The sequence below is a fragment of the Enhydra lutris genome, unplaced genomic scaffold (assembly GCF_002288905.1).
Source record: "Enhydra lutris kenyoni isolate GAN:26980312 unplaced genomic scaffold, ASM228890v2 scaffoldscaffold17, whole genome shotgun sequence".
Taxonomy (NCBI): Eukaryota; Metazoa; Chordata; class Mammalia; order Carnivora; family Mustelidae; genus Enhydra; species Enhydra lutris.
The window spans coordinates 4243433-4258422 of record NW_019154101.1 but is presented as its reverse complement, the minus strand read 5'-3'; the positions used below and the strand labels follow the sequence as shown (position 1 = coordinate 4258422).

At 40.5% G+C, this 14990-nt stretch overlaps 1 protein-coding gene across 2 annotated transcripts in view; it reads left to right on the top strand.

Moving 5' to 3' along the window:
- The window catches only part of LOC111147582 (cell division cycle 5 like), a 47367-nt gene extending 44412 nt beyond the window's left edge, over nt 1-2955 (top strand). For both annotated transcript variants that reach the window (XM_022503695.1, XM_022503696.1), the window contains exons 15-16: nt 1556-1768; nt 2527-2955. In XM_022503695.1, the coding sequence (XP_022359403.1) occupies nt 1556-1768; nt 2527-2631 (318 nt within the window). In that variant the 3' untranslated portion in view covers nt 2632-2955. The remainder of the gene's footprint in view (nt 1-1555; nt 1769-2526) is intronic.
- Nucleotides 2956-14990: the final 12035 nt, after the last annotated feature.

Here is a 14990-nt window from a genome sequence, read left to right as displayed (position 1 = left end):
ACACATCATTGCCATGGAACTTACTTTGATTTGTTATCTATAAGAGGAAAATGGCTCCTTTATAAAGGACATTTATTATTCAAATGAATTGCACACGAATAAAAGCTTACTAGCTTTTTATGGATTGTCATTTGGGTGTACATTATCTTGAAAGTACTTAGTTTTGGAGTCACTTGACGGAATCCGTTGAGGTGGGGTGGGAGAGTGGGGAGAGAGGAAGTAAGTTGAGAGAGGGAGGGAGGGAGGAAAGAAAACAGACACATGCATAGGACGGTAACACAGATTTAATCATTATTCTTGTGGTTCCGACCTCATAATTTGTATGTGTCATTTGTTGAAAACATGTATTTGCAGATCACTTTAAAATACAAAGTGATTAAAAAAAAATGCAAAGTGATTATATTGTGGGACTTAGAATATACACCAAGAGTAGGTGTTACATGAATGGGATTCTTTATTACACACCTGTTTCCTTCTCAACCATCTCTCCTTGGACTCTCAACTGGGGCTTTCTCTCCCCTGCATCAACTCTAGAATTTTGTTGATAGATTGCTTTGTTAATGGTCCTCCTCCTCTTCTTTAGTGAGTTTGAATTCTTTCCCCCTAATTTTTAGAATGAGTTGAGGAGGCAGCCCATCTGTGCTCAGTATACATATTTATTTATTTATTATTTTTCAACATCCATATTAATAGGAAAACTGTCTCAATTTTCTGGTGTCTTCAACTTTTCAAAAACTGAAGATTTTTTTTCTTTGCCAAATGTGATATTCTTTTTCCTTTAATGGGTTTTGTGCCACATTTAAAATTAAAACATTCTAAAAATAAATATTTATAATTTAAGGGGGTTGTATTTCGGTTACAACTATGGTGCATCAGTTGGGCATTATTCAGTGGTTAAAAATGTACTAGATGTATAATACAGAAGTGCATTTTCCCGACTTTTATTGAGAAATAATTGATGTTCATCATTGTATAAACTTTAGGTATTCAGGATGGTGGTTTTATTTACATGTGTTGTGAAATGATTATTGTGAAAGATTCAGTTAACCTCCATCATCTCATATAGATAAAATAAAAAGGAAGAAAGAAGAAAAGAAAAAAAGAAAAAATGTCCTCTTGTGATCTTAAGGTTTACTCTTTTCACACCTTCTGTATATCATACAGCAGTGTTAGCTGTAGTCATCATATTGTATAGAAGTACATTTTGGGGATAAAGGTGGTAAAGATGGGTCTCTGCCAGTCCTCAAATCAATGCAGATTAATGATAGCAGAAGTTATTTTCAGAAGTAGAGATTAGTTTTTCTTATACTACAAAATTCAAGCTTGCTTTGAAGTTGAATCCTGGGTGAAGTTACCATAGATAGATGACGTGGGACTAAACTGTGAAACCTTTCTAGTGCAAGACAAACCCTTCTCAGGCCAAATTTTGTGTTATATAAGGAATTCTGATGTACCTTTGCTTTGAGGAGATAAACGAACCAGTAGTGCCTTTTTTGTTCTGTTATTTAACCTGCTTTTCTCATGCCTGCTGATGTGATCTTCCCCCGACCCCCAGATAAACAGGGGTCACATGACAACGGAAGCCAAGAGAGCTGCAAAGATGGAGAAGAAGATGAAAATTTTGCTTGGGGGTTACCAGTCTCGTGCTATGGGGCTCATGAAACAGTTGAATGACTTATGGGACCAAATTGAGCAGGCATACTTGGAGTTACGCACTTTTGAAGAACTCAAGAAACATGAAGATTCTGCCATTCCCCGGAGGCTAGAGGTAACATTATTGCTTCGCAGCATTGCTTAAAAAGAGAACTGCAAAGAATTACCAGGGCTTTCCTGTTTTTTCTTTTTTCCTGTGTAGACTATCTCTGAAGTTGATACTGTCTGGCTTTTTTCAATGAAAGCCTGAAGTTTTTGACTTCCTTATCTAGAATTGTCTGTGTGTAGATGGTTAGACCAGGCCAGTGATGGGTACAATGGCTTTTCCTTTACTAATTTTCTGGTTTGTTTATTGATACACTGTGAAATAGAAGAGTAACCCTTGTGATTTGTCTCTCTTAAGCTTAATTGCATCCCATCCTTATAGCTCTCTGAGGTACATTTAACCAGTGTCTGTTTTATAATTTAGAATGCTGGAAATATAGCTGGTCATTCTAAAGCAGCAAATTCCTTTGGTGGGATTTAGTTTAACTTTATTTCCCAAGTGTGCATGATAGTTGCTGCCCAGGTATAGGGCCGTCAGGGCTTATTGAAGTGCGTTTGGGGGTGTTGATAGGGTGACAGTGGTTTGTTTATCTGAGATGGCAGCAAAGACTTTACAACAGGATGGTAGTCATTTGGCCAGAGAATGGTTGCAGTACTGGTTTTATAGCGCAAGTAGTTGCTATTTCTTGTTTCTCTGGCGGAATACTTACCTCTTAAGAGTCATGATGTAGCTCAGCTATTTGTAAGATGATAAAGTACCGTAAGATATTTTTAATTTTCAGTGTGTTTGCATATGAAATAATTATTTAATATTTTTGTCTCTTCAAGTGTCTAAAAGAAGATGTTCAGCGACAGCAGGAAAGAGAAAAAGAACTTCAGCATAGATATGCTGACTTGCTGCTGGAGAAAGAGACTTTAAAGTCCAAATTCTGAACATAGTTTATATTCTGTCACAAGATGAATTAATTACTGGTTTTCATACTCTGGAAGGCTGAAACTGATGATTATCTTCATTGACAAATTTGCCCACAATCTGTGGCTTTTCATTTGTTTATTTTAAATGATATCGATCTTACACAGTCTACGTATAAAGACTTTAACTCCACAGGACATTTTAGGGTTTAAATTATTAAGATGATCATTCTTTTAGCAGTGTCATATTTGCAAAATTTTTTTAGTTTTGGCCTTTAATTTTAAAAGCCTGATTTTAAGTACTGCCTGTGAGTAAACTCTTGAATAAAAACAAAATATAAAAAATTGAGAGTGTAGCCTTTTGTTTGAAGTAATTAGATACTTAAAGTGCCCACAAACCAGCAAGTATGTACTCTGTGTCATATTTAATGAGTAACTCTTGGGTAATCAAAATGGTGATCCAGTATCTTAATTCCTTAAGAGGAGTCCTTTTGTGGCTTTGTTTTAGCAAAGAGTACTGTTTCTCAGTACACTGACAAGATAGATTAACATTTTAACACCTTAGGGTTTGGTTTTTTTTCTTTTCCCCCTCAGTTTAACTTTAGGGAAGATGTCTTCTCTGCTCAGCTACTCACACAATTTATGGATTAGGACTCAAAAGATTAAATTTTTATCGACCTGTCCTTTTCTTGTAAATGTCTTTTTGACAAAGGCATGTTAAAGATTAATTTTAATAAGGCTGTTGAACTTTAGTAAAGCTTTGTGTTTATCTTAGCAAGTTCATTACACAAGTATAGAATTTGGGGAATGGGTAGGAATGGGAAGACCTGTACTTTATAATTCACATGAAATCTTTTGGGACAGTTATTAGTTAGCTACAGTATGTTGGACTTACCTGGGAAGTTTCCCAATCTTAAGAATCCTAGGGACTAAAAGGAGGGAAGGAGGGATTCATTCATGAAGTCATCAGATATTTATTAACTATATACCCAGTGTCAGAGTCGTGGAGATAGAACATTGAATAACGTAGGCATGACTCCTGCTTTGAGGTGTTTACAGTCTGTTAGGAATTTTAAAAAGTGACCAAGGTTTGCATAATTTCAGAACTGGCAGTCTCGGTGCATTGTAGACAGACGGTGAATGCTTTCGCCCTATAGCAGTGCAGGTTTAACTGGCAGATAGCTCTGCATCATCTTTGTTAGTACCCTGGAAAGCCCAGGGTTCTTTACCAACAGGACTCCGAGAGCGATTCTGGTAACTGTTTTCACGTTTACATTTATCGAATTCTCTTACAAGCATTCATTAAGTGATTGTGTTAAAAGTAGTGTTGGAAAGCATGTTTAAGTCTCAGTAACTTTGGGACAGAAATTAATTACGATAAAGAGCCAAAAAAAACCCCACCAGCATGAGTGAGATCTCTTTGAAATATTAGAAATAACACTGAGATAAGAAAATGCAGTCTCCAAAGAAAAAAATACCTAACAGCAGGTTACGCTGTCCAACCATTTTATCCTCCCTATTTTTCAAATCTACTTTTCTGGGAAAATTAGTTGTGAAGTATGATGTCCTACCGTACATTTCTCCTAAAATGTGACTGCTCTATTGGCCCTGTAGAATTTGATTTGCTAATAGATTATTTAGGAAAATTGCGTTTTTACTAAGTGAGTTTAGTCTCTTGGGCTGTTGTCCTTTTTTTTTTTTTAAAGTAGGCTCCACATCTGGATCTAGGGTGGAGCCCAAACACAGGGCTGGACTCACAACCCTGAGGTCAAGACCTGAGCTGAGATCAAGAGTGGTGTGCTCACCCAACCGAGTCACCTAGGTGTCCGAGTCCAATTTTTGACATGGGGATTTTGCTAGCTGTGTAAGATGAATAGGATAACTACGTATATTTTTCTTTGCATCAAGCAGTTATGTTACTGGAGTGATTTGTTCCATTGAAGATTGAAGGATTGCGCTTAAGAAACTTCTGATCTGGGAGCCTTTTTGGGAAGTAATTTCTTGCTAACAGTTTCTTCTGTGACTATGTTACCTCTTTTTAAATGGAAGTATCTTTAAATTTGATTTTAAAATTTTGTTTTAAAAAATTTTGTTTTAAAATGTATTTCTCCTTTTGTGTTTGTTATTTGCTAAATTTAAGTAATTTATACTTTTCCAGAAAACTTAATTTGGTCGGAATTTAAGACATTTATTTGCAGAGGATTTTAATAGAGAGTAAGAAATCTCTTATATTAAGTCTGTTACTTGTAAGTTAAAGAAATTGACCTTAGTTTTACCATTTCCTATTTTTTTCCCCTTGATTTGACTTGCTAAAGGTAATCTTTTTTCCCTTCAGAAAAAACCCTGGTGTTTGGATTTATCACTTGTCATTTGTTTTAAAATATATTAATTTTTCATTTTATGTGTATTTCTTTTGTTTTCCGTAGAGTTTCTTGCCCTGTTTGAGTCTGATGTTTTTGTTCTTATTTGTATACAAATGAAGGGTTTTGGTTATCTCTAATTTCAGATATCCCAGCTACTTTTGTGTCTTGTTTTCTAAGTAGTTTATTATTATGTCTTAAATTTTTGGTTAAATAAGAATATTTAAAAATTTCTGTGTGGTTGGCTTTTTTTTTTTTTTTTAATTGTTGCTACTTGTAGCATTTTTTACCTTGTAGCAAGGAAATATGGCTTATGTAGTTTCTGCTTTTTAGAATTGAGGTTTTGTGGACTCCTGGGTGGCTCATTTGGTTAAGCGGCTGCCTTCAGCTCAGGTCCTGACTGAGACCTGCATCGGGCTCCCTGTTCAGCGGGGAGCCTGCTTTTCCCTCTCTCTCTGTGTGCTGCTCTGCCCACTTGTGCTTTCTCTCTGTCAAATAAATAAATGAAATCTTTCAAAAAAAATTGAGGTTTTGGGGCCCAGCATTTTAAAAACAGTTGTATGAATGTTTTAAGTGAAGCTTTATGCAGTTTGTATGCGACAGAGGTGAACGAACAGTATTCAGCCATTCTAATTATATTATTCAAACTTTATTTTCTTATCTTGTATAAGTGTCTTAAAATCTTCTAGATCTTTTTCTCAATTTCAGCTTGTTTGTCTTTCAAGCTTTTGTTTCATACATTTTGATACTGTTGTTTAGTACATAAATTCTTGTGTCTGTTGGGGTCATTCATAAAAGACTTGCTAGTCTATAAAGTTACTCTTTTTCTCCTTTATACTTCTGCTTTGAAATTTACCTCTTTGAGATTGGAATATTCTTTTTTGGTTATTTATATTTGTTTGATAAGTTGTCTTTTTTTAAACTTCTCTGTATATAATAGTTTACTATCTCTAAATAGGATGTTTTGTTGGATTTTATATTTCATCCCATTTGGAGAATTTTTGCAATTTAATAAGGGAGACTAATCCATTTGCTTTTATGTTAATTACTGACTTTGGTCTTCTGTGATCATGTTTTATGCTTTCTCACTGATACCCTCTCATTTCCTAAATAGACTGTAATGTCCTGGGCTTTAATTTTCTTAGTGATTTAGGAAATACGCATTCTCTTTTACGTTTTACAGATAATGATGGTATCATTTCGGGTTCAGGATCCATTCAAGAGAAAGAAACGATGGGGTCCCTGGGTGGCTCAGTCGCTAAGCATCTGCTTTTGGCTCAGGTCATGATCCCAGGGTCCTGGGATTGAGCCCTGCAATCGGGCTCCCTGCTCAGCAGGAAGCCTGCTTCTTCCTCTCCCACTCCCTCTGCTTGTGTTCCCTCTCACTGTGTCTCTCTCTGTCAAATAATAAATCTTAAAAAAAAAAAAAAGGTAAAAGAGAAATAAACCATACCAGTAATTTGAGCAGGGAAATTTAATATGAAGAATTACTAGTAATAGGAGGTTAACCACGAAGATGGGCAAAGACAACTTTAAAAGAAACACAGGGCTAGAGATGCGGAGAGGAGCCACTACTTGTAGATTGAGAGTACTCAAGTAGGGAACATTCTTTTTTATGCTGAATAATATTCTATGTGTGTGTGTGTGTATGTGTATGTGTATCACATTCTTGTTAGATAAAAAGAATTCATTGGTATTCATTGGTAGATTATCTGGGTTGTTTCCACATCTTGGCTATTGTAAATAATGGTGCAATGAATATGAGGGTGCAGATGTCTTTTGGAGTCAGTGTTTTCATTTTCTTTGAATAAATACCCAGAAGCGGAACTGCTGAATCATACGGTAGTTCTATTTTTAATTTTTTGATGAGGCTCCATACTGTTTTTTATAGTGGTTGCACCAGTTTACATTCCCACAAACAGTGCATGGGGGTTCCCTTTTTTCCACATCCTCACCAACACTTAATATTTCTTGTATTTTTGATACTGGCCATTCTGACAGGTGTGAGGTGATGTCTTATTGCAATTTTGATTTGCATTTCCCTGATGAATAATGATGATGAGCATCTTTTCATGTGCCCCTTTGCCACCTGTAGGTCTTTGGAAAAATGTCTCTTTAGGGCCTCTGCCCATTTTTAATGAAAAATTTTTTTTTTCTGTTGGGTTGTATGAGTTCTTTATTTATTTTAGATATTACTCCCTTACCAGATACATGATTTGCTAATGTTTTCTCCCATCCAATAGCTTGCCTTTTCATTTTGTTGTTGGTTTCATTTGCTGGGCAGAAGGTTTTTTTTTTTATTATTTATTTATTTGACAGAGAGAGATCACAAGTAAACAGAGAGGCAGGCAGAGAGAGAGGGAAGCAGGCTCCCTGCTGAGCAGAGAGCCCGATGTGGGACTCGATCCCAGGACCCTGAGATCATGACCTGAGCCGAAGGCAGCGGCTTAACCCACTGAGCCACCCAGGCGCCCCTGGGCAGAAGGTTTTAAGTTTGATGTAGCCCCACCTGTGTATTTTTACTTTTGTTGCTTTTGGTGTCATATTAAAAAAAAAAAAACATCACCAAGACCTACGTCAGGGAGCTTACTGCCTGTGTTTCTTCTAGGAGTTGTATGGTTACAGGGCTTACATTTAAGTCTTTAATCCACTTTGAGTTAATTTTTATGTGTGGTGTAAGTCGAGGGTCCACTTTCACTCTTTTGCCTGTGGCTGTCCAGTTCTCCCAGCACCATTTGTTGCGACTGTTCTTTCCCCAGTATATATTCTTTGCTCCTTTGTTGTAAATTAATTGGCCACGTATGCATGGGTTTATTTCTATGCTCTGTGTTCTGTTCCGTGGATCTTTGTGCCTGTTTTTATGCCAACACCATACTGTTTTTCTTACTGCAACTTCCTAATGTAGTTAGAAATCAGAGAGTGTGATAGATATGACTCACATAAAATATTTTTGGGGTCTTCAGTTTTTGAAAGTGTAAAGGAATCCTGAGATGCCCCCAAATTGAGACCTGCCAGTTTAGATTAAACTGGCTGAATATACGGAATATCTGCTCAGGGTATTGACAGCCTCTTGGTCTTTGATCAGAAGTGTGGTGCTGAGAGAGAGGTTGGTGGTGGCTGTGTCCTGTGTGTGCGATGTGGCACCGTCTTGTCCTTACTCTCATTCTTGGATTCTTAGGCTTTTCAACTTAAATAGCAGCAGAAGTGACTAGATTTTGTTGTTTTTTATTCTTCTTCATATCTTGATAATAGAGAGGTGAACACAACAGCAATTAGTGCAGTAAAAATCTCCTTTTCAGATGGGGCGATTGAAATCTCATGAGGGGAGTGGATTGCCCAAATAGTGAAATTGGTGTTCAGACTAAATGTAGGCCTTGTTTTTCCACTGTAGCCGGCCACCATGGGATCTGAAATCTCAAACACAGTGAATCCAAGGACACTTGTTTGTTTTAAAACAACCCCTTATATTACTGTATCTGATAAACTTGAGAGACTCATCTCCCTGAACACTGGCATAAACAGAAGGTTTAAAGAAATCCATCTTTTTGAATAATTTGAATAATGCACCTGTCACGAATAGTCACAAATAATTATGGAGGTTCTTTCTTTATCTTGGGAGTGTGTCTTGTGCTGATTCCCCTTGAAACTGATTTCATGGAAGAGCATTTGTCATCCTTTTCCACCACCATCACTTGATGTTCTGCCCCATGTCCCTCCTTGCACAACGTTTGGTGGAATGTGCTTGAAGGTTGTCCCGGTGTATAGTGAAGTGGCCAGAAAACAGAAATTGGACCAGATTTTAGAAGTAATGCATATGGCTTGCCTCTAGGAGGCATATTATGGGTTAATTGGAAGATTAAACATGTAATATACTCTTTGCTTCCAGAATAGCCCTTGCAGGGAAACTTAATTTTCTTTTCTTTCTTTTTTTTTTTTTTTTTTAGATTTTATTGATTTGTCAGAGCATAAGCAGAGGGGAGTGACAGGCAGAGGGAGAAGTGGGCTCCCTGCTGAGCAAGGACCCTGGGACCATGACCTGAGCTGAAGGCAGACGCTTAACCAGCTGAGCCACCCAGGCATCCCTGAAACTTAATATTTGATAGTAGAACTGTTCAAAATATGTGGGTAATGGTTATTTCATTACTTCCAAGGAGAACTCCCTACTCCCCAACAAAAAAGGCTAGGTCTGCCAACTATAGTTTTAAGTTTAAAATTCTTTACTTGAGGAAGGAGATGTCAAGAAAACTTGTCCAGATTGAGGATTTGCTTGCTTGAGGAATCTATAAGTTTTTAACATCTGTGGAAGTGTCCAGTGTCTGCCCTTCAAAGTTCAGAATTGGTCCATAAAATCTGGTAGAGGAAGAAGAAAGGGGATGGCAGCCATGTTTTAATATGGTATTTGGTTATGAGAACTGAGGCCCAGCAGTGAGCCAGTTCCTTTCTGCTTGGTGAGTCAAAAAGAGCCTGTATGAATGAATGGCTTCTGAATACTTACAGGATAGCACCATGGAGAATTGCGCTCATAGGGAAGGTGGGGGTCTTAGCAGCAATGAGCCTGCAGATGGGGACCAGATGCTAAGCCAGGGGGATTCGAGGGTGGTCAGTCTGCAGTAGCTGCCATTTTCACGGGGTGAAGGGCTGGAACTGGAGGGTGGGACTAGGGAGAATCACATAGACTCTTACGTGAAATTAACTTCCAAGTCACCTGTTTGGTTTTCTGCTCTTGCTTTGACGATAATCAAGTATTTTGTTCTTGCCCTTAATAATCAGTTCTGGAGTGGCACGTTTGTTAGGATTGGTTAAGAAAGTGGCCCACACACCTGCCTCCCTCGGTCCCATAGGGGTGTGGCCCCAAACTCCACCCAGCTGTCTCAGCATACCATGACTCAAGTGCCATCTGGTGGTGAAGTGGGGGGATTGTTTTAAACCAAGGACCCAACAACTGGGTTAAGACTTTCCAATCTTTAAATCTGAGAAATAGAACATGTTCATTCTCAAGCGTCACAGCTATTTTCAAGCGAATTTGCTTCTTTGGAAGTCTTTATTTTGAACTCGAATTCCAAAATCATGCTAGGGCCTAAAATCCCTAGCAGGTAATGAAGAAATGATTTTTTCCTTGATGACAGAATCACAGCAAATATGTAAAGGAAGAACCTAAACAAAGCCAGCACTGCCTGAGAAACAGGTTCACCTGACCTGAGACTTTATGCTCTCCCTCAGTGGACTGAGCTGTTCGTGCCTCACTATCTAGCCCTAGTAGGGGCTCCCCAAGTGTGGACGAGGCAGTGAAGGTCTGTCCGCATCTCTCACATGGTGTCTGTGAGGTGGCTCTCCAGTACCATGATTGATGGCGGGGCAGTTTCTTAAATGTCAGGGTTCATGTGTGTGGACTTTCCCCAAGTAGTCGCCCAGGAAGGCATGTACTTACTTCCAGTAGTGCTGCTGGTGCTTTAAAAAAAAAACAACATCAAAAATAGGTATTTGGAACTGCTTCTTGGAATTGTTTTGCATTTCTTTTTCTTTCTTTTTAAAGATTGTATTGACTTACGTGTTGGAGAGAGCGAGCACACAAGCAGGGGGAGCGGCATTCAGAGGGAGAACAGACTCCCCGCTGAGCAAGGAGCCTGATGTGGGGCTTGATCCCCGGATCCTGGGTTTGTGACCTGAGCTGAAGGCAGACTCTTAACCAACCGAGCCTCCCAGGCGCCCGTGTTTTGCGTTTCTTCAGTGGTGCTCAGGAAAGCCTGACTTGGAAGCCGTTTCTGTCATGGGGTTTGGAAGGAGAGAGAGGGAGGCAGAAAGACCGGTGAGAAGTTCTTGCAGGAGCTCAAGGTTGGGTCACCCCAAAGTGATGAGGGTGGGGGCAATGAAGACAAGCATCCAAGGGGTTTTCTGAAGGTAGAATTAAAAAGTGATGGGACCTGGATATGGAAGCAGAAAGATAGCGCTGGGTTGGTCCTCTCTGACAGAAGATGGTGAGGGGAACTGATTTTGGAGAAAAGATGAAATGTTCGCTTCTAGTGGAACTACCAAGCAGGCCTTGGGTCTGGAGGTCAAAAGGACTGTCATCCCCAGAGACTGTACTAATTCATGAAACAAACACTGTAAAGTGCTTATAATAACATCTTGCATTTAGTAAGCACCTGTCATGAGAGGGAGAGTGCTAAATCCCTGTGTAGTAACTTAATCCTCACAAAACCGAGAAGTGTAGGCGCTCTCATATCCTCATTTGATAGACGGAGGGAAAGTGGTTCCAGAGGGCAAATTATACCCATTTCTCCCCCAGTTAAGACTGAATTAAGTGAGAGAGAGTAGGAAACAAGAAGAAGTAAATGAAAATATCAACGTTATTACTGATGAAACAGGACTGGAAAATAGGGCATAGGTTTGTGCTAACAGTGGCTTCCTAGTACTTTCCCCTGCGCAGCACAGCCCCCTGATGAGCCAGGGCGAATTTGTGGAGGAGATGCCTTCACTCAGACTGCTGCCTCTCTGGCAGAGACACTGGTCTCTGAGGGCTCTGGTCCTCTCTGTTTGAACGGGTCTGGCAACTTCACGAAGTTCTGTTGATTGCTGATGGCCGCAGGTCCGTTTATAAAGCAGGGCCGATTTCCTAGAAGACAGGCTTCAGGATGATCATTTTGAGAGAACCTAGCCTTCAGCAGGCAGAGGGGGCTGGGGGTCAGGGCACTGGAACCATCTGCTGCCTCTTCTCGGTGGACTGTCTCCATGGACTTCAGGAGCATCATGGCCTTAGGCGTCGCTACACCAAGGGTGGCCTCTGCACCAGTGGCTTTAGTATCACTGGTCCCACTGGATGGGAATCTGCATTTTAACATGGTTCCCCACATAGCGTGCATGTACACTGAAGTTTGGGAAACCGCTGAAACTGTACCCAGGAGCTGCCTTATCCGTGAAGGAGAAGCTTGTTGTTCTCCTGCTTGCTCCCCACTCTTAGGAAGCCTTGATTGATACTCTCCTCCCTGCAGAGGCCTTCCTGCTCTGAAGGCTGCCTCCACCCCTTCCTTCGATCATCATTATATCAACAATTTGTCCGTTATTTGGGAGCAGTGAAAAAAGCCTTCTCAAAACATGCCCTGAAGCTCATGGGGCTCATGTGATAACTTACTCAAACCAACCTGATACTTACTTCATTTCCCTGCATAGTCCACTCCAAAGAGTTTTTAAAAAGCAATTTTCTGAAACCTTTGGATAGGCCATTTGTTTCAGTATAAGACTTTTCCCCAGAGGGATTTGTGATTATAACTGGAGTGAGAAAACTCTGTTATTAGAAATAATATTTGGTCCTAGAAAACTCTAGAGACCTTGGGTTGAAGGGAGGGTGGTAGAAAGGGCAGGGGGAGTCAGGGATGAGGGTGGGGAGAACAAGGACTCTTGCTGTATCCATAAGTTGCCGTTTTTGTACTTTAACAAAGAGGCAGAAAAATCCAAGGAAAAAGGTTCAGAAAAGTGCTGGTTCTAGAGCTACACTGTCCAGTATGGACATTAGCTACATATAGCTATTGAAATGAATATATTAGTTAAATTTAATAAAATTATGTTCAGTCATCCTAGCCACATTTCAAGTGCTCAGTAGCCATATTTCCACCATCAAGGAAGTTCTTTTGGGCAGTGCTGTTCTAGAAAGTCATATAAGGTTGACATACTGGCTGCTGGCATGTAGTAGTTTTTTCTTTTTTAAGATTTTATTTATTTGAGAGAAAGAGAGTACAAACAGGGGGAGGGGCAGAGGCAGAGCAAAAAGGACAGGGAGACTCCCCACTGACTTAAGGTTCGAAGTTGATGGCCAAGAAAGCACTTTTGAGACATCTTTGGTGCAAAAAGGGTGGTTTTGTGAAAGCACAGGGACAGGACCTTTAGGCAGAAAGGCTGCACTGGGTTATGAGGAGTGGCCCATTATATACCCCCAAGTTGGGAGGGGGTTAGGGATAGTATAAGTCTCTAAGGAATTTGGAAGCAAGGTTTCCAGGACCTTGAGGGGGCTGGCTACTGTTAGGAAAAGGTCATTTATTACCATCTAACAAAACCTTAGTCATGAGACCCTTCAGATGTATATCAGTGGGCCATATATGCTTGGTGGATGATTGCCAACACATATCTTGGGGGGCTTAGAGATAAAGGAAATTTATAAAGGAATTTTTGTATGTTAAAGTAGACTTACATGATCCTGTCCAGGAGCAGGAGGCCCAGCAGTTTGGGCTAGGATTGCCTTTTGCCCTTAGCAACGTATTGACATTGAGGCGGTTGAGTCCCTAGAGAAATGTCACTCTGCCTGTTTCAAGGACTTGCCAACGGGCAGTAGGTAGTAAGGAAATTTAATAATTTCTCTTTTGCCTTTGTTTCCCATATCAAGGACCTGAGCTGATGTCAGACGCTTAATCAGCTGAGCTGCCCAGCCCCCAGTAGTCACTTATTTCTAACTCAAAACTGAATTGTACAAGAGGAGATCTGAAGGTCTGCATGGTCTTCCCTCGACATGGTGGGTTAAGTGTGCCTTTCAGCTCTGTGATGCTTGGAAGACAAAACAAGGGCATCTGTGCCCATTTCGTTGAAGTGATAGGGAGCTGTGGGCCTTGTACTGAGCTCAAAGACCCGGTTTCATTGTCTTATGTCACACTGTGTGTCATACACACACAATAGGGAATGCGAGTGGTCTCATTATGTAAGAACAGTCACTGACTGGGAAGTGTGCTTGGGCACCGGAGAGAGGGAGAGAGAGATGGTGTGGTTCTGGATTAGGCACAGGGCTTAGAAGTTGAAAACTCATGCATCCTTACTCAGTTAAATGCAGCAGCAGCAACAAAAGCAAAGACAACAATAACAAAAAATGCGCTCTTGTCTCCCTGCACTTTCTATAACTTGCATATTATTCTCTCTAGAAAAAAGCTGGCATGGTGAGCAAGGCAGAGGTGAGTGCGTGACTTATTTATTTTAGCGAGCACGTACAAGGTGGGGAAGAGGAGGAGAGATAAGCAGACTCAGCGCTAAGCATGGAGCGCAATGCGGGGCTCGATCCCACCATCCTGAGATCATGACCTGAGCTGAAATCAGGAGTCTGACACATAGCTGGCCAAGCCCCCCAGGTGCCTCAGAAGTGAGCTCTCTAAACTGTATTAGAATATGAAGCTGTCCAAGTTTAGCATTGCTTTTGAGGTTCAATTTTAACGGGTTAGAAACTAATCTTGAGGTAGGCTGATTTACATAACAAAACCTTAGCCTGGCCTCTCAGCAAAATGGGATTTTCAAACATGGAGGTATTCCCTTTCTTCTAGAGCTCAACATTTTATGTAGGGGTTTGCACATATAAAATGTGTCTGTACATTGCCTGCCTAAAATGCAAAGTGCCTTGTCTTTGCAGTTTTTCTCCTCTATTGCTAAACTTTTTTCTTTTGACTCATTTTGTAGCCCTTTTGGTTGGTTCTCCTCGCACACAAGTACAACAGCATCCCAGAATTCACTCTGTGCACGGGGCTTTGATAGCCTTTTTCAGTGTATTTCAAACTCCGTTGAGATCACTGGACTCGGTGTGCTCCCAGGTGCAAACTCGCTTACTCAGCAATACTGAAGTGGATGGCAGAGAAGGAATGCCCACGTCAGGCTCCGCAGTGGAAGACGAGATTAGGCTGATGACAAGGGTTATATGGGGCCTTCACAGTGCAGCCTACTTTTCAGTCTCGTGTCTGCTTGGCCATCTCAGGCCTGGGGACATGGAGATTGCTGCCAGAGGACAGTTTTCAAGCGAGCCCCGCAAATGCCAATCCATCCGACAACCTGGATATTTCCCCGCAGCGCATCAAAGAGAGAGTGATTGTTCTCTGTATTTGAGAGTCCGTGTGGGGCATGCAGACCTGTCTAGGCCCTCTAGGACGTTTGAAAAGGGCAAAAGAAGCTCGTAGACCTTAATTTCTACATTTCCTCAACTACACGATCAGGGCACATACCGTATCGTGAAGCTGGAAAGCAGCAGGAGGGCAGTTCTGGAGCTGTCTCAGCACTGGC